This window comes from Dreissena polymorpha, chromosome 9 (genome assembly GCF_020536995.1).
Source record: "Dreissena polymorpha isolate Duluth1 chromosome 9, UMN_Dpol_1.0, whole genome shotgun sequence".
Classification (NCBI taxonomy): domain Eukaryota; kingdom Metazoa; phylum Mollusca; class Bivalvia; order Myida; family Dreissenidae; genus Dreissena; species Dreissena polymorpha.
Genome location: NC_068363.1, coordinates 26,657,844 through 26,678,788, shown reverse-complemented (window position 1 = coordinate 26,678,788; position 20,945 = coordinate 26,657,844). Strand labels below are relative to the sequence as shown.

The 20,945-nt window shown below is 35.9% G+C and overlaps 1 protein-coding gene across 7 annotated transcripts in view; it reads right to left on the bottom strand.

Moving 5' to 3' along the window:
- The window catches only part of LOC127844324 (melatonin receptor type 1B-B-like), a 118,404-nt gene that overhangs the window by 60,081 nt on the left and 37,378 nt on the right, over positions 1-20,945 (bottom strand). For 6 of the 7 annotated variants that reach the window (XM_052374428.1, XM_052374432.1, XM_052374429.1 and 3 more), the window contains 2 exons: positions 13,350-13,470; positions 11,324-11,444 (listed from right to left, as the gene is read on the bottom strand). In XM_052374428.1, coding sequence (XP_052230388.1) covers positions 11,324-11,444; positions 13,350-13,470 — 242 coding nt within the window. Of the gene's footprint in view, positions 1-7,635; positions 9,521-11,323; positions 11,445-13,349; positions 13,471-20,945 lie in introns of those variants that run through there. The other variant, XM_052374434.1, reaches the window with a different exon arrangement.

Here is a 20,945-nt window from a genome sequence, read left to right as displayed (position 1 = left end):
ACATATAATGGGTCAAGCGCTGGGTTTCTCAATTATGAATATGCGTGCTCTATGGTAATTATACTCAACTATACTTATCAAATATTGATAGTGCTTATCCCCATCGGATCGCGTGGTTAATGAAAGGTCAACAAACTAGGGAACAAAACGTGTTTTGATTTTAATATAGTAACAACGATAAATTCAGCTGTACTAGTAATATGTTGAAGTGTTTCGAAAAAAAATGCCAACAGTAGGTAATCTGTAATATGTTATGTATGTAGGGATTGAAAATATAATACTTTAAAGCTAATTATTGAATCACAATCTATTGTGAAGTCCATTGTACAAATATTTGTAACACATAGGACATGAAAAGCAACTGTAGTTTCTTGTAAGCGACAAAATGCGTAAACGTATTTAACATTTTTTTAATAGGCTTAACCCATTTATGCCTAGTGGAATCTCCCGTCCTTCTAAATTGCATCAATTTATTTACAAAATAAGGGATGTCTAGTAAACTTATTTCTATATTTAGAATATTTCTTACAGAAATGCCTTTAAGCAAACAGCGCAGACCCTGATGAGACGCCGCATCATGCGGCGTCTCATCTGGGTCTACGCCGTTTGCAAAGGCCTTTTACTAGACGCTAGGTACAAATGGGTTAATGTACCTTATATAACTTGGAATGAAAATGTAAACCTATCGTACGTTGTGCGCTAATTTTGAACCTTGTGGTTAATTCACGATGACGCTTAGTTCACACTGCCCCTCTAACTCGAGCGGTCTATTAAAGCTACTTATCTTAAGCCTAATTAACGCTGGCCTTTATATCTGCGAGTCCGTAATCGTTCATTTTGGTGCGAAGTATTAAGAATACGACTTAATGCTATCAAGAACAAAATCGTGCATTGTATAGTTAAGTCAATAAGCGCATGTCCAATAGGCATGCGCACTCCAGCAAAAATGTCCATATGCTCAAGAGGTATCTCGCACTATCCATCGTACCTGAACAAACAAGTGTCTTTGGGTCTAAGGCATCATGGGTCAATCCCGTTGCACTTAATGACTATAAGTTTTACACATTCGTGTTTTAAAGGGGGTCTCTGTAAATGCTGATTAAAAGCTGATAGAAAACAGTTAACAATAACATGAGTTCCACATAAGGTCAGAAAACATTCTGGTGCAATAATTGTTGTTATCACAAAGACACAAAAAATAAAATAAATACATTTATACAAAACTGGGGCCTGAGTTATGTCGAATGGATTTTTAGAAGATTTTAACCTTAAATGTTAAACTTATACAAAATTGACAAAAATAACAAGTTTGATACAAAAACACATTTCACAAACGAGTAAACCATTGACAAACCAGGACAATCACGCTCTCAATCGTACAATACTATTCGGCATCTGCTCCCGTTTATTTTAGACTTGTATTTTGTATCAATTTCGACCAGCAGTCATACACTCAGAAACTATTACCCGATTCACCCTACAGTCTTACGGGTGTACAACTTAGTTTCAAGCAAAAAGCATTCCACATCGATAATACTTTTAGGGTATACTATTGTTTTATTAAAAAAACATGTAGTACATTTTGAAAATCGTTTTACTCCAAATGTATGGCTTAGTGTCAAACATGAAAGGGGAATAGAAAATGAAATATTATTTTATTCGATTATCATAAGCAAAATTTTAAAAAGCTCTGCTCGAAAAAGGACCTCTTGGCGAAGATGAAAATTAATTAAATAGGCAACTTACTAGAAAGTTGCCAATATTGCTCAAAACAGCAGCCAGAATGGTCAATGCAAAGAAGAGCACGGGAAGTGCCGGTTGTCGCGTCACAAAGTAGTAGTCCGGTCTGGATACGTACTCGCCGGGCCAACAGCCGTCCGTCACTCGGAGCATGTCCTGGAACAACGGGTGAAGCTCCTCATCCATATATCACATCACGTGACTCCTTTGTTGATATTTAGAAATCTGCTATGAGGCAAAGCATTGCCTGATCCTTACATCAGACAACGTGGTACGCCTCAAAATATGGCAATTCATCGGAACATCAAAATGCTCATGCTTATCCTAATATTGATTATGGGAATCCTATACTTGCATCTTCAAATAGGTTAGCAAAGGCATTTTCTAAAGATCTAAGTTATGAAGTTATCGATGAGAATCACTACACACGTTTGATTATTTAATTGTTGTGATTTCGATTGGTGAATATCCATAAACAAACATATATGTGCATTTTATTCAGTCCAGACAATTATACGTCTTGTTTAATATACTGTATACATTCGCTTTTAATTTTGTTCTTGAAAGTGCCATCTTGCTGCACTGTTAAAGATCTTTTAAGACGTGGGGGAAAACACACACAATAAATGCACACAATTCTAGTGAGTTAAGAAATTTATTGAAATCCCGGCATGTGATCCTTGTTTGATGATTATAACAAAACATTATTATACTGTTTATACAGAGCCAGATTGTCCCCATCCGTTTCAATCATGTCTAAGGCTGAATAAAATAAACCTGTTGACATATCAATATGAATTTCAGATAAATTGTTACCTGCTATAATCATTGAACTCCCGCCGGAAAATCAGAAACACGTGCGGATATGTGTGTGTATGGTTAACAGAAGTTGTAAATTAAAAATGGAATGGCGCTAACCAGCGTTTGATCTGAAAATGGAAAGGCGATTACCAGCTGTAGCATCTGTCCTGAACGAATGGAAACCATTACGACAACGCCCTGATAGGGAGTAAAGGCCTATTAATATCAATTATAATGAAAGAAAATAGTTGAATATACAAATGTCCGTAAAGATAAAAGCTGAAACATTTTCAGGGTATTGTATACAAATGCTGATTGATAATAATTTTAAAAAAAAACGCACGCATTTGGGATTACTGAAAGACAATGACCAAAAGTAAAAATGATTGGTCTATCTTTAAAATTCATTTACAAGTTCAGCAGTTGGTTTCCAAGGACTTTAGTTAGTCTATATGACATTTTATCACATGCTATACCCTGTTTCCCATCTAATACAACCATTGCATATTTTTTTATAACACATGTGTAATACAACATTTTAAAGCGTTTTCATTGGCTAAGTTTTCGTTTATTGACCAATCGCATTTTGTGATTTTGCTGAAATGACATTGCAACGTCAAATGACGTCACGAAATGTAAACAACATTCGGGATTTATGTTTGCGTAAATATTTATTTAATTTGCTCATTTAAAAGCATGTGATAGAAAACAACTGACACTCGTTGTCATATCATACCATATTTTATTAAACTCGTCCAGGAAATTCGTTAGTAAGCTCGCCATAGGCTCGCTTACTAAAAAAATTCCTGAACTCGTTTAATAAAATATGGTATGATATGACAACTCGTGCCAGATACTATATATATGTAACCAGTTTAAAGGCGTACACACTGTTTGAGCTAACAAACCTCCCCCCCCCCGACATGTTGCTTACCACAAAAGCCACGTTTATGGGGATATTTTGTTGCAGTTTTTCACTGATTGTAATTTCAGTATGCTTTCATGTAACTTATGATTCGATTTATAGTAGATAACAGAAATCAAGTATTGTTTGACAACATGTTTAAATATATGCTGAGGAAAGATATAAAATTTAACTTGCGAAGGACGTATCTCCGATGATTCGGCTCGACAGTTTTCTCGTAAAACAAGCTTGCCGATATACTGACGCGATACAAAAGGTGTGTGTTGTCTTAGGTATGATGTTTGGTACGCGATACAAAAGGTGTGTGTAGTCCTAGTTATGGTGTTCGGTACGCGATACAAAAGGTGTATGTAGTCTTAGTTATGATGTTCGGTACGCGATACAAAAGGTTTGTGTAGTCTTATATATGATGTTCGGTACGCGATAAAAAAGGTGTGTGTAGTCTAAGTTATGATGTTCGATACGCGATACAAAAGGTGTGTGTAGCCTTAGTTATGATGTTCGGTACGCGATACAAAAGGTGTGTGTAGTCTCAGTTATGATGTTCGGTACGCGATACAAAAGGTGTGTGTGGTCTTAATTATGATGTTCGGTAGGCGATACCAAAGGTGTGTGCAGTCTTAGTTATGATGTTCGGTACGCGATACAAAAGGTGTGTGTAGTCTTAGGTTTGATGTCCGGTACGCGATACAAAAAGTGTGTGTAGTCTTAGTTATGATGTTCGGTACGCGATACAAAAGGTGCGCGTAGTCTCAGTTTTGATGTTCGGTACGCGATGCAAAAGGTGTGTGTAGTCTTAGGTATGATGTTCGGTACGCGATACAAAAAGTGTGTGTAGTCTTAGTTATGATGTTCGGTACGCGATACAAAAGGTGTGTGTAGTCCTAGTTATGATGTTCGGTACGCGATACAAAAGGTGTGTGTAGTCTTAGATATGATGTTCGGTACACGATACAAAAGGTGTGTGTTGTCTAAGGTATTGTGTTAGGTACGCGGTAGAAAAGGTGTGTGTAGTCTTAGTTATGATGTTCGGTACGCGATACAAAAGGTGTGTGTTGTCTTAGGTATGATGTTCGGTACGCGATACAAAAGGTGTGTGTAGTCCTAATTATGATGTTCGGTACGCGATATAAAAGGTGTATGTAGTCTTAGTTATGATGTTCGGTACGCGATACAAAAGGTTTGTGTAGTCTTATATATGATGTTCGGTACGCGATATAAAAGGTGTGTGTAGTCTTAGGTATGATGTCCGGTACGCGATACAAAAAGTGTGTGTAGTCTTAGTTATGATGTTCGGTACGCGATACAAAAGGTGTGTGTAGTCTCAGTTTTGATGTTCGGTACGCGATACAAAAGGTGTGTGTAGTCTTAGTTATGATGTTCGGTACGCGGTACAAAAAGTGTGTGTAGTCTTAGTTATGATGTTCGGTACGCGATACAAAAGGTGTGTGTAGTCTTAGATATGATGTTCGGTACACGATACAAAAGGTGTGTGTTGTCTTAGATATGATGTTCGGTACACGATACAAAAGGTGTGTGTTGTCTTAGGTATAGTGTTAGGTACGCGGTAGAAAAGGTGTGTGTAGTCTTAGTTATGATGTTCGGTACGCGATACAAAAGGTGTGTGTTGTCTTAGGTATGATGTTCGGTACGCGATACAAAAGGTGTGTGTAGTCCTAATTATGATGTTCGGTACGCGATATAAAAGGTGTATGTAGATTTAGTTATGATGTTCGGTACGCGATACAAAAGGTTTGTGTAGTCTTATATATGATGATCGGTACGCGATACAAAAGGTATGTGTAGTCTAAGTTATGATGTTCGGTACGCGATACAAAAGGTGTGTGTAGCCTTAGTTATGATGTTCGGTACGTGATACAAAAGGTGTGTGTAGTCTTAGATATTATGTTCGGTACGCGATGCAAAAAGGTGTGTGTAGTCTTAGTTATGATGTTCGGTACGCGATACCAAAGGTGTGTGTAGTCTTAGTTATGATGTTCGGTACAAAAGGTGTGTGTAGTCTTAAGGTGTGTGTAGTCTTAGGTATGATGTTCGGTACGTGATACAAAAGGTGTGTGTAGTCTTAGGTATGATGTTCGGTACGTGATACAAATGGTGTGTGTAGTCTTAGTTATGATGTTCGGTACGCGATACAAAAGGTGTGTGTAGTCTTAGTAATGATGTTTGGTACGCGATACCAAAGGTGTGTGTAGTCTTAGTTATGATGTTCGGTACGCGATACAAAAGGTGTGTGTATAGTCTTAGGTATACTGTTTGGTACGCGATTCAAAAGGTGTGTGTAGTCTCAGTTATGATGTTCGGTACGCGATACAAAAGGTGTGTGTAGTCTCAGTTATGATGTTCGGTACGCGATACAAAAGGTGTGTGTAGTCTTAGTTTTGATGTTCGGTATGCGATACAAAAGGTGTGTGTAGTCCTAGTTATGATGTTCGGTACGCGATACAAAAGGTGTGTGTAGTCTTAGTTATGATGTTTGGTACGCGATACAAAAGGTGTGTGTAGTCTTAGTTATGATGTTCGGTAGGCGATACAAAAGGTGTGTGTAGTCTTAGGTATGATGTTCGGTACGCGATACAAAAGGTGTGTGTAGTCTTAGATATGATGTTCGGTACGCGATACAAAAGGTGTGTGTTGTCTTATGTATGGTGTTCGGTACGCGGTAGAAAAGGTGTGTGTAGTCTTAGTTATGATGATCGGAACGCGATTCAAAAGGTGTGTGTTGTCTTAGGTATGGTGTTCGGTACGCGGTAGAAAAAAAATGTGTGTAGTCTTAGTTATGATGTTCGGTACGCGATACAAAAGGTGTGTGTAGTCTTAGTTATGATGTTCGGTACGCGATACAAAAGGTGTGTGTAGTCTTAGTTATGATGTTCGGTACGCGATACAAAAGGTGTGTGTAGTCTTAGTTATGATGTTCGGTACGCGATACAAAAGGTGTGTGTAGTCTTAGTTATGATGTTCGGTACGCGGTACAAAAGGTGTGTGTAGTCTTAGTTATGATGTTCGGTACGCGATATAAAAGGTGTGTGTAGTCTTAGGTTTGCTGTTTGGTACGCAATTCAAAAGGTGTGTGTAGTCTTAGTTATGATGTTCGGTACGCGATACAAAAGGTGTGTGTAGTCTCAGTTATGAAGTTCGGTACGCGATACAAAAGGTGTGTGTAGTCTTAGTTATGATGTTCGGTACGCGATACAAAAGGTGTGTGTAGTCTCAGTTATGATATTTGGTACGCGATACAAAAGGTGTGTGTAGTCTTAGTTATGATATTTGGTACGCGATACAAAAGGTGTGTGTAGTCTCAGTTATGATATTTGGTACGCGATACAAAAGGTGTGTGTAGTCTCAGTTATGATATTTGGTACGCGATACAAAAGGTGTGTGTAGTCTTAGTTATGGTGTTCGGTACAAAAGGTGTGTGTAGTCTTAGGTTTGCTGTTTGGTACGCAATTCAAAAGGTGTGTGTAGTCTCAGTAATGATGTTCGGTACGCGATACAAAAGGTGTGTGTAGTCTTAGTTATGAAGTTCGGTACGCGATACAAAAGGTGTGTGTAGTCTCAGTTATGATGTTCGGTACGCGATACAAAAGGTGTGTGTAGTCTCAGTTATGATATTTGGTACGCGATACAAAAGGTGTGTGTAGTCTTAGTTATGATATTTGGTACGCGATACAAAAGGTGTGTGTAGTCTCAGTTATGATATTTGGTACGCGATACAAAAGGTGTGTGTAGTCTCAGTTATGATATTTGGTACGCGATACAAAAGGTGTGTGTAGTCTCAGTTATGATATTTGGTACGCGATACAAAAGGTGTGTGTAGTCTCAGTTATGAAGTTCGGTACGCGATACAAAAGGTGTGTGTAGTCTCAGTTATGATATTTGGTACGCGATACAAAAGGTGTGTGTAGTCTCAGTTATGATGTTCGGTACGCGATACAAAAGGTGTGTGTAGTCTTAGGTATGATGTTCAATACTTATTGTGAAGTTTTGGACACACAAGCATATTTTGTATTGACTTCACAAAATTTTATTTCTTTTTCTTATTGTTTTATTTATCTCGCTTTGTATTCAAACATCCGAAAAAGACACATCGATTGCAAAAGTGGCGTTAAAGTAAAAAAAAAATGTGCGTGAAACTAATCTGGCGTAAATATGTGTACATATATCAAAGGGCATAGTCACTTTGGCAAAAGAAAAATAAACAGGCTTTCGTTTTTTTTTTGTGTTTTTTTTACTCGCCTGCTTAAATTGATTAACGAGTTACATAAGCAAAACAACATCAACATGGTTGCATCTTAAATATACACTTTGCAAAAAGTCAACTGCAACTCGCCTTATACCGTCCTATAATTCTAAATAAGCAATTATATTTAATTTAAGTTATGCACTGTGATAGGAAAATACCTCTTCTTCCCAACCGTTTACTTTTCTTGATATATTAATGATCATGACATTTTCAATTGGTTAAAACAAAAACGTCATTTCTTTTGATTGAAAAATAAATAACTTTTTATTTCTAGAGATTGATCAAGGAGTATCTTATATAAAACACCTTCATCATTGTTACGGTTAGTAGCATGTGAGGAATATTACATGAGTATGGAGGTCAGAGATTTTCCTTTCACCATGCGAGTTGAGTGTATATGACAATAAAGAAGAATGTCATAATAGCCATAGTAAATCATAAGGCAATTTAGCCTAATGTTGGTGTTGTTGTTTTTAAATTTAAATTAGTTTTTTTGTGTTTCTCTGTTCAGAATGCATAGCCAGTTAGAATAATTTACACAAAGCCGTTTAGGACATCACATCAACTTCAGGTGCTGCGGGGTCTCATACATAAAAAAATCTTTCTTTTTTTCAGTTATATACTTGAACCCATTTTGTTTAAGTTTTCATTCTCGAGAACATTCATTGCACGAACTAAATAACAGAAACGATCAATCGGTCAACATTCTCTTTACTTCCGTTTTCACGTTCATGGTACAATTGGGGTGGAATTCCATGCTCTGTTTTTTAGGAAGAGCTTTATACAAATTCATTACAGACAGTATCAAGAACCCGAGGTATAACCCTTAGTAAGTTAAGACACTTAAACATCTCTAATGCTCGCCGACAAACTTGAAGGTTTGTCATTCATAAAATCATCGCTATCGTTTGCGGCAACTTTGCTTCACTTTAACCCCATGCTTTGACAGGTTTAATATTAAATGATCTCTAGATGAAGCCACCACGGGCTAGTTTAGTCACTGCATCCTGTTTTCAAGGCGGCATCTTGCGGTCAAAGGTGTAGTCACCGAGGAAGAAATGGGACTATCGTTCAATTGCAATGCCTTCGTTTTCAGTAGCGCACTGGACGGACTTTTTGAAAACTTGCTGGTGTAGCGAAGACTGTATTTTGAGTCTTTTAAATATGCTGAGTTTCGCTGCGTTTTCAAGCAAAACAGTTTACGGATAAAAATAGTATAACCTTTTCTGAACCTCGCGTACCCTAGAGCGTAAATAATTGGGTTTAGGCAGCTGTTGGTATGACCCAGCATTGTTCCTGCTACGTAGATCTCTTTAGGCCACCGGTCTTTGAAATCAAATATTAATGCCACCATATATAGACTCCAGCATAACACAAACACCAGAAACGAGACAAATAAAATAAACGCGAACTGTAAGTCATCCTTTTTAAAAGACACTTTGCGGACAGAGCCATCTGCAGAAGTTCGTCGTATAGAGCTATCCTCTCCGAATTTGCGAATTTCGTTTCGGCTGCGTCGAACGAAGACAATTATTGCAATATAACATCCCAAAACCACTGCCATCGGTATAAATATGGACATGTGGGCTAGAAACATGGTGTAACCGTAGTTTGCCACTCGGTCAAATGTGCAGCCCATCTCTTTTAATGCGAATGTGTGGCCGCCCCACCCGACCCAGTTTGGAACGTCCAGTAGAATGGCCCAGCCCCAGAGGGCGAGGCAATAGATCAGAGTCTTTTTGTGGGTGTAGATACGGTGGTAGACGAACGGCTTACAGATCTGAATCAACCTGAAAGACATACGTACACGTCAAGAATGTAAATGATGCATTTAACGTAATAAGCAAATTTGACGATAGTGACGTAATTAACGTTGGTGGCGTATTTAACGGATGTGACGTAATCAACGTAAGTTACGTATTAAACGTAAAAGACATATTCAAAGTTAAATTAGTATTAAGTAAGCGCGATATTTAAAGTAAATGCCGTCAGCAACATATTAAACTAAATGACGAATTAACCATAATTTATGTATTTAGCATATGTCACTTATTTGATGTCAGTGAAGTATTCAACGAAAGTAACCTATTAAACGAAAGTGAAATATTTAACGTAAGTGGCATATTCAATGTGAGTGCATAATTAAATGAAAGTGACATATTCAACGAATGAGTCAATTCAACGTAGGTGACGTATTGAACGTACGCAGCGTTATCAACGTAAGTATCGAATTGAACGTACGTTTCTTCCGTACTCATTATAAATGACGTATCAATTCTATTTCGTATTCAACGTCGATAGCATATTGACTAAGGCGGCGTATACAACAAAGATGAAATATTCAATTTTAGTGTTGTATATTACGTAAGTGACGTTTGAAACGTTATTGACACATTCGCCGTAATTTAACTGCAGCAACGAAATCAACAGAACAGAACAGAACAGAACAGAATAGTTTATTTTTGACTTAAGCATGTGAAGCTCATCGTCATTAACATACATATAAATAACAGCATGCGTTGAAGTACACACAAAAACACACATCATTTTAAAGAATAAATAATCTAAATAAACACGAAATAAACATATTTCGTGAACATATTTCGTGAGAATAGTACATGGATGGGTTTAATACACAGTGGTCACACAATGTTATGCATATAGGTTTACAAATATAGGTATAATTACATATTTCTGACTTTATTTTTTGTAAAAATGTATTTCTATTTAACACTACATATATATGACATTTTCTCTTATTTTAAAGCATGTTAAACAATACATGGCTAGCTTTCTTAATACAGTTTTGTTTGAGCTATTAAGTAGTTTAATAAACGTGAACATATTTGGCCGGATTCTATAATATTTCGGAATTAATGTATTCCTAACATCATTATAATAAGGACATTTAAGAACAAAGTGAAATTCATCCTCGATGTCATTTAGGTTACATAATATACATTTGCGTTAATCTCTGTCAATATTCTGGTGTCTGCCCGTTTCTATGGATAATTTGTGAGAGGACAAACGTAATTTTGCAATAATGTTCCATGTTTTTTGTTGTCAACAATATCAAGATACGATGATCTTTCAAAAACCGGTTGGAGTTCCTTATATAGGATCATTGAGTTACACGAAGTCACACTGACATCCCAGTTGGTAATATACTGGTCTCGTAATCTGTTTTTGAATAACGGGATAAAGTGATCACTGTTAACAGATTCAGGGAATAGCCATACACCGGTGAAACCGGTTTGGTTAAGAATGTCCCGTATTTTCGATGACCAATTGTAAGCATTATTTTTACGTTCAATTTCTAATCTTTGTAAAACTACAACTTGTTTAAGAATACAATTTCCCTGTTTCACAGTATGTAATTTCAAAAAATATTTAACCATCAACGTAGGCGACAATAACGTTAAGTGACGTATTTAGCATTCGTGAATTATACAACGAAATTGACCTTTTTAACGTGACTGATTTAATTTTTGAAAACGACTTATAAATTGTAGTTCACATTTTTTACGTAATTGACATATTACACTTGATTGGCGTATTCAACGTAAGTTGCGTTTAACGTAAGTTACGTGTACCTGTTGACGGCGACGGCGGCAATGGAGAGCATTGAGACGAGACAGCTGACGGTGCATATGCTCCCCAGCAGGTGGCACAGCACGACCTTGTCTAGAAAGAACCGCGGACCTCGTGTCACACCTGCAAACAAACACGTGACCACATGGCAAAAATCGGTAACCGGAAGTGATCTCAAAATCAAACACGTGTCTTAATACTGTATCTGAAAAGATAAACAGATGACCGCGTGATATGCTCTGCACAACAGACAGTTATTCATAAATTAAGGCTAAGCCCACAGATTTAATAATAAACGTAGACCAAATACATATTTGTAATGTCAACATCAAATTGTAATCATTATAAATGCAATTTAGACCATTAAAGTTTTAATTATGATTTATATTTTAAGTTTAATGCTCAAGTATTTGAAGCTAATACGACAAGGTCTTAAAACAATATACGAAATTGATATAACAAAATTCAATCCTCGTGTATTTTCTTCAGTAATGCATGACACATCAAAGTACATATTTCAAACAAGAAGCACCTCGTGTGAGATTTTAGTTCATGTACAATAACATGTTTGCGGTGATGTATTTCACATACTTGCAGAAATTACTTGTTTTGATTTCTATTCTGTATCAAAACATGAAGACAGACATATGTTTCTTACGAGAAACGTCACAGGTTTGGTAAAGAAAAAGTATGACTTTTATAATTGAACTTCATCACGGTGCATGATCACGTGACTTTGAGGGTTTTCACGATTAAACAGACCGGTAAGTGGTGCTTCTTTCCCCAAATAACATTTTTTTTAATCTAAAGAATTTCAACTATTGCCTAACAGACAGATTTTTATGCTACTTATGGCAATGTGAAATACACCAGAATTACTGCATCTACTAAGCATGTGTTATTGTTCCAAATTTTTATTTTTTACTGCATTCATGTATACGGCTATGCATCAGGCAAGGTGAAATTTTGTCACCAATTTCAGACGTTTCTAAGATGTATTCTTATACCTTAAGATATCGACACAAATTGAAAGAAAAATCCTCTTTTATGTACTAAAGATTTTTGAAAATGTATTTCAATAACTTGAGATATTTGCTAAAATAAAGTTCTTAACGGTGCGTTAACATTCTGTCCAGCCCGTGTGTAAGCCCCTGAAAACCCCGTTGACTGCACCCTGTTCATGATTTTTGGTCGAAGTTGTGGTAAGGAAGTTTAAGTGCTTATTGAAATACTGGAAGGAAGAATTATTCGTTTATAAGAGACTCGACTCGAAGAGAGGTTCAACAACATGTGATCGATTTCAGTAACCAAACACTTTCGCAAATATAGAAACATCGGACCATTAGCACACTGATTATTATGTGTGCAAATGGAAAACAATATATCAACAGATTGAATTAGAATGGACTCGTATGGAAGACATGCAGCTCATGTTGATTTTGTATAAGATATATAATCTTATTTGTTTCGAAGAATATAAATCAACAACCTAAAATCCCTTAGCACTAATGATTTTAACAGGTAGACGTTTCTACAGAAGTCATTAATGATTTAAAACGCTTTGATTACTTTCTCAAACAAACATCTGTGTGAATAATTATAGGATTTTTATTAATAAGGTTGGGTATTATTTCTCATCGATCATAACGTAACTAACGCCGCATTTCGTACTCAGCTCGTCACGCCTATCATATGTGTCTTGTTATGAGAAAACTGGGCTTTATGCATGTGCGTAAAGTGTCATCCCAGATTAGCCTGTGCAGTCCGCACAGACTAATCAGGGACGACACTTTCCGCCTTAACTTGATTTTCGGTAAGGAGGGACTTCCTTGAAACTAAAAATACCATAAAAGCGGAAAGTGTCTTCCCTGATTAGCATGTGCGGACTGCACAGGCTTATCTGGGGCGACACTTTACGCACATGCATTATGCCCAGTTTTCTCAGAACACGACACATTTTTCCGTTCGGTAACCCAGCAACTCAGCGTTACCAAGCCCACACGTCTGTACCCTCTCCGTCACACTTACCAACCATGTTCATGGGACTGACGATCGTGGTGATGCAGATGTCGGCCACTGCAAGATTGATGACGAACATGTTCCCCTTGTTCCTTAGTAAAGGACGATAACTCAGTATGGCTCCAATCACCTGGAATATTGAATATATTACATAACATTGTGCATTCAGTTCATTCCAGACAAACTTAAGATCAACGTATCCGCTTATTTAAGAATATTGCCAAAATTGTGTCAATTGTCGCATGAATGTTTTCTTTTTTCAATTATATCTTTACAGAGGTCAAACGAATTTTTCCAAAATCTAAAGTCTCACCACAATTTAAGGGACCATTGGCTAGTGGGTTCCTGCCAATATACATGCCTGTGAAACCCAATGGACCGCGCTCTTTGAAAAATGGTTTTATACATGTGCACAAAATTTCGTCTCATATAAGCCTGTGCAGTCCGCACAGACTAATCAGGGACGACACTTTCGCTTTGATTCATGTTTCGTTTAAATGAAGACTATTCTACCAGTTAAGGCGGAAAGTGTCGTCCCTGACTAACCTGTTCGGACTGCACATGCTAATCTGGTACGACACTTTACGCAAAATTCTTAAACCCCATTTTCACAGAGAAAGGCTTGTATTCACAACTCGTAAACGTTCTCCTACCTTGTTTGAATTATAAACATGTTTATTACTAACGCTGATTGTATTAAGATTTTGTTGTCTCCAATAGTTAAAAAACTGAGGATATCACTAATATTTCCGATTATAAAGATCAAATATACTGTAGTAGTATTGAATATGATTCTTACAAGATAAGACAGTTTGCATTGATTTAATGAAAATAAACAGAATGTTGGCTAGAAATGTTTTCCTTTTTTCTGTGTTATTCCAGTTCAGTTAACAGTGTAATGTAATATAAGGGCAAATAAACAAGGCAATATGTTTTGGAAAAGGTTACGCGTTTAGGCCTTTGTATTTTGTCTTGGTGAGAGATAAAGCAGATTATAGAAAAGTTCAATGGAATTGTATTTAACCCATTTATGCCTAGTGAACTCTCCCATCCTTCTTAATTGGATCAATTTATTTCCAAAATTAGAGATGTCTAGTATACTTATTTCTATATTTAGAATATTTCTAACAGAAATGCCTGTAAGCAAACAGCGCAGACCCTGATGAGACGCCGCATCATGCGGCGTCTCATCTGGGTCTACGCTGTTTGCCAATGCCTTATTTCTAGATGCTAGGTATAAATGGGTTAAGGAATATGCGAAAATATTACATATATACCACAGTAGACATTTGAGTTTCGACATCAATAATAAAACACATTTGGTGACCTCCTTCAAAGATATGTTAACAAACCACAAACAATACGGAAAAATCAAGATGTCCAAATTTCATTTTGTGAAATGTAGAAAACTGATGAAAATTAAGAGGCCTGGGCAAATTAACATTACACTATGTTTTCAAAATTTACCAAGTGGATTGTACGTACACAATGTACTTATCGGCGGTTAGGAATTCGCAAACCCGACAACTTGCTAGACCGAAAAATACCCGCCTTTACAATAAAAGGGGCGGAACACATAATTGTTGTATAGTCCTTTTTTGTTTTGGTGGGTTTATTTTCATTGTTTTTTCGTTTTTTGGTGTTTTTGCTGAACTCAACCAATAATAATAACAGGTTAAGATTAATTGCTGTAAATCGTTCTTTTTCAATTTTTTTTATTAAAATGGAATTCTTCTTATATAAGTTTTTATTCTCTAATAAATCTTGTCATTTAAACCCCAACAGAGTCCTATTCCACGGAACCTTGTGTAACTTTAATATAAAAGGGTGATAAAATAACATGTTTTAATTAAATATTTATCAGACTTAAAGGAATTGATATTTCCCGAAAACAATATTGTTATCCCAATAGAAAAATATATGGAAGCAATTTCAATAAGACACTTTAATTGTTTCGTGAAAAGTTTGATACTAAAGCCAATTTAAATCGGCGCATATCGTTAGTTTAGTTTATAACCACATAAAGTTCTGATGAATGTTTCGAGTCCGGACAAACATTTGTAATGAAATCACAAATAGTTGTGTGAATGGCAATTTTGTTAATGTTATTATTGCAACCAATGAGATGTTGCTGTCTACGCCTATTTGAGCTTTTTTACGCCATTCGATTTGGCGTTAAAACGCTTTTTAGCGTTATTACGCGTTTATTAGCGTTATAATGCGTTTGTTTGCGTTATTGCGTGTTTATTTGCACAAAAACGCCTTTGTTCGCTTTTATACGAAATGGAACAATTTTCTTTTTATTTTTTGAGATGTACTACTAGGCTTTTGTACTTTACATAGTAATTCAAAGGAAAATCCATTGAGTGATTAGCCTATACTGGTCTAGAATGTATTAATGCACAAATATTTCCAATATATCTTTCAAAATTTACGTTAACTATCTTTGTTAATGGGTTCAATGCCAAATTTGCACACACACCATGTATTATTGAATTGCAGATTTGTTAATTAAATTGCCTTGAACTGATATGTTACTGGTCTCTCATTCTATTAGATCCGTTAAGAAACCGAGCTGGAAAATTCAATATTTTTTACAAACGCAATTATTAGATAGATGGTAGATCGGCTGATTAAAATTGTGTAAATGCACGAGAAACACTATCATACGTTGAAAAAAGAAAACATATATATAATATAACAATACACTTTAATAAGGCGTTATTCATGAACATGATCTAAAAATGATTTATTGACACAATCTATATACGTCTCTTCCCATGGTATTTGTTACAGGGTCATTCAATTTTACAGTTATTGACACAGAGCCATGGTATGTTTGACAACATGATCGCGACGTGGAACGACATTATAATTTAATTATTAACAAGCGTTATTCCCGTGGGTCAACACCGTTGAAAGCGGGAGTGAGAAACATCTAAATAGTTAAATAACGGAAACTGTACAACGAAACTAGATGAAGACGCTGTCGTGAGGCACATAATAATAATAATAATAATAATAATAATAATAATAATAATAATAATAATAATAATAATAATAATAATAATAATCTCTTTATTTTCTGAAGGTAACTCATTAAGACAACACATTGATACAAAGTCATGATAACAGTTTAACAATGGTAATCTTATTTTCAATGAGGCCTTCAAACAACAATGGTATGTATAATGGATTTCTGCATAATCATGCGAAACATGTAGACTTTGACGGACATAAACATAAGAGTACTGCAACAGTTTTATAGAAGTGTCATAAAAAAGCAACTCTATTACATGACTTCTCTTATATTATTAATTTCTCTTTCAATATTGAAAGGGTCTCAAGGAACAATTATTTATTTACAGAAAGTATTTAAGAATATTAATTTCTTGTTGATTACATTAGATGATGGTCGGTTAGACTGAATGTATCCAATGGTTTGCCACGACTGGCAAGAATATATTAAAGCCGTGCTCTGCGAAAAAGGGGTTTAATGCATGTGCGTGAAGTGTCGTCCCAGATTAGCCTGCGCAATCCTAGATAAGTTAGCCTCAAAATCGATAGGCGACTTCCTTTCATCATTAGTTACCATTTCGCACTTTTGTGGGGTTGTAGGTCACAGTGTTCTCTACATATTTAGCACAAACGAGAAGTCTACGTACGAAAATACCGACAGTCATTCCCAGAATAGAGCATTTTAGACAGTATACGTATATTGACATGTCACAACTATTGATTAGTGAAGACGATTTAAAGAAAAGATGGAACTTATTTCCACTTTGGCCTGCACAATGCGTAAGCCAGATTTACAGCTAAGGATGCGCATTAATATAAAAAAAGTACAAGTGCTCAACATTTTTTGCGCGTGAGTTGTTTCTTGAAAAAAAAATATTATTGCAAATGTGTGATTGAGTGTTGCTACGTGGTTGTCCTGGTTAACATTTCATACAAACAACAACAAAGCTATCAAAATATTGTATTAAAGTTCTGAATGAAACGGTCACACATATTAATATAAATAATTATTTGTATTTTTAAACAGTGGTATACACGAATTGTATACATTTTAAACAAAATTATCAAAAAAATAAATACTTATAACTTTTTAACATCTCTACTTTCTAAACAATATGTTATTGATTCATACTTAGATGTTTAGTTTCCTATTTCAAAAAGTGGTCACCGTATAACAGCGATCACCAATAAACAACGGCTATTTTGACAATTTGTCTTGACTTGTCGCTGTGCTTAAGTTCAATTTGTTCGATGATTAATGATTGTACTTTAAAAAAAAAGTTTTCTGCATCTCTTTGATTGTAAATACATCTAAGAAAGCACGGACCTTATTATCTTAATTACAAAATAATCACCTAAAATAACAAGGTTCACAAATCTCTCAGAAGACATCAGTGCTGGGATAAGTTTCCTCTATCTTCTCTGGAATCTAGGAGTGAATGGCCATATGGTTTTGAAAAGCGCAGAGTGCAGATGTTGCAAGTTTGCGCGTTTGGGATTATTCTTGTATCAGGCATTAGGTACATCACATTTCGGGTTCGAATATTTGTACGTTATGCCTGCAAGCCACTCAATAGATTTTGGACATTAAAGTTATGAATGAATTAATTCATATTTATTGATTTATTTATTAATTACTGAATTATTAATTACATGTATTTAATAAACGGACAAAGTAACGGACTTACGATCGTACGAACGAACGGGTGGATGGATGGAAATGCAATGAATAAATAAAAAAAGAATGAATGAATGAATGAATGAATGAATGAATTAATTAATTAATTAATTAATTAATTAATTAATTAATTAATTAATTAATTAATTAATTAATTAATTAATTAATTAATTAATTAATTAATTAATTAATTAATGAAGATTTCCCAGAGGGGATAATCACGTGATAGTCAAGATGGTGACGTCCATGCCGAGACAGTTATTTTTCGCCGTTTTATACCCTTTATTACTTTTGTTTATTTTTTAAATGACGATCACTTTCCAGCTTTGTTAGTAAAAAAGGTGATTATAAAGGAGTTTATTACGTACTTAAATTCGCTTTATATCTCGTCTTTACTCCCCGCAAATTTTCTCAGTGGAGCCCTAATTAGGTCATCCCGCTAAGAAATTTCGGAGCGAGTAAAGTCGAGATATAAAGCGAATATTTCGATGAAATAAACGCCATTAACTTGCTTTCTTAAATGGCTGGAAAGTTAGCGGAATTCGAAAAACTAAAACAAGTAATAAAGGGTATAAAGCGGCGAAAAATACCTGCCTCGTCATGGACGTCGCCATCTTTATAATCATGTGATTATCCCCTCTGTTTCCCATCACTCAACAACAAATTCATAAATATTTAAAAAAAAACATAAATGCGTGTAACGATCAACTCTAACAATGTCATTTGTTGTAGAATGATGCCCTTCAGAACGAATGCAAAATTGTGATTGATATAATTATTATTCCCACGTTTTTTGAAAAGCGTGGAGATATTGTGGTTATCTCCGCTGTCTGTCCGTCCGTCCGTCTGTCAGTCCGTCCTGGCCACTATCTCCTCCTACACTATAAGCACTAGAACCTTGAAACTTACACACATTACCAACCCTGGGGCGCCCCTGGGTCAAACATGCGGCGTGGGGATACGCGTCGGCCTCTTCCGCGCCATTTCTAGTTATTGTAGTGTGGTAATCTTTCGTAGCATACATTCTTAGTTAAGTAACAGTAGTTTGAACAATACACGAATATTTTATTATACTTTGCGTGTATCGTAGTATCCCCACGTTTTTTGAAAAGCGTGGTGATATTGTGGTTATCTCCGCCGTCCGTCCGTCCTGGCCACTATCTCCTCCTACACTATAAGCACTAGAATCTTGAAACTTACACACATTGTAGCTATGAGAATATGTGCGACCCTGCACTATTTGGAATTTTGATCTGACCCCTTGGTCAAAAGTTATGGGGGTTGGGGTGGGGCCGGGGCAGAGATTTTCACTCATTTTTATGCCCCCGGTATGGTGCATTGGCCATAACTTTTGCAATATTTAAGATAGCAACTTGATATTTGGCATGCAGGTGTATCTCATGGAGCTGCACATTTTGAGTGGTGAAAGGTCAAGGTAAATATCATCCTTCAAGGTCAAAGATAAAAAAAAAAAATCCAAGGGAAGTAATAAGCTTTAAAGGGAGGGAAGTAATTAACCTGCCAAATGATACAAAAATAACAATAAATCAAAGCGGCGCAGGAGGGGGCATTTTGTTTCTGACAAAAACATCTGTTGTTTTATGTTATTTTACATTAACTTCTTCATTTCTACACCGATTCACTTCCAATTGATACTGAACATCTCTTATGACAATACGGTCAATCTCAACTATGCATGGCCCAATAACCAACCCTTATGTGAGAAAATTGGAAGCCTCACAATGTTCTGCTGACTTAAAAGATACATTTCTCAGTCATCAAGATTATTCCAAATTGAAAATATCAGGACACTTATTCTAATTATTAAATAATTATTTGATTTTAATGCGATTTTATTATGTTTGATGAGATTGCTAATACAATAAAACCTTAGTTGATGTATGGGTAAAAAACTCATAACGTAGCGTCTAATAAAACACACTTAACCATTTTATACCAGTGTTGTTCCCCTGGGTAATGTATTGAATACAAGGCTCAGACTGCATTCACAGGTCGGACGGAGGATATATGGAAAATGCTTACATGATTGGAAAGTTAGGTTTAATATCTCCTCCACGAATAAATCTATTTCAGACAATCAATGGCCTTCCTCAAGAACCACCTCTTTTGTGGATATGTATGTCATTGGCTCCACCTCGGATGTATGGCTGACTCCTTTCATTAAAACATCTCCAAAGCCAGGAAGTACTTGAGTTTAAAGATATAGAACGAAGAGGCCAATAGCTAACATATTTCGCACAGCCATGCTATGTGAGAAAGGGGTTAAATGTATGTTTTATGATATTGTTCGTTAAAAGAAAGTCTCTTCTTAGCAAAAATCAAGATAAGGCGAACGTGTAGTCCCTGATTAGCCTGTGCGGACTGCTAATCTGGGACGACGCTTTACGCCCATACATGAAACCCCCCTTTTTATTAAGTTCTTAATGTGCTTTCATTATGTCCAGCCCGTGTGAAAACACCTGTCAACCCCGATGATCCTGCACCTTGGATAAAGGCACGCGATACAATTTATATTGCTCATGTTCTGAAACTTAATAATGTACATCTGTAGTAATTATTATTTTAAACCATACAGGCTCTATTCGAATCATCTCGTTAGGTCGGTAAACAAAGTCACTTATTTCTTGATCGATTAAATCAATCAGAAATGATGATTTTAACAGTAAGGGACTTTTTTTATTGTTTAATACATGCCTTGTATGTTACGAACAATGTTGCTTCCCTTGATTTCTACATTTTTTTTAAGCAAGCATAAGAGACAATATTTATTATTTAACTTTACTGAGAAAAATATTTCACGGTTAAGAAAAGAAACAACCATCCTTTATTTATTTGCCCATTCTATTGCTTCATTAGCAGCCATAATTACCAATCAATGGCTGCTAGAC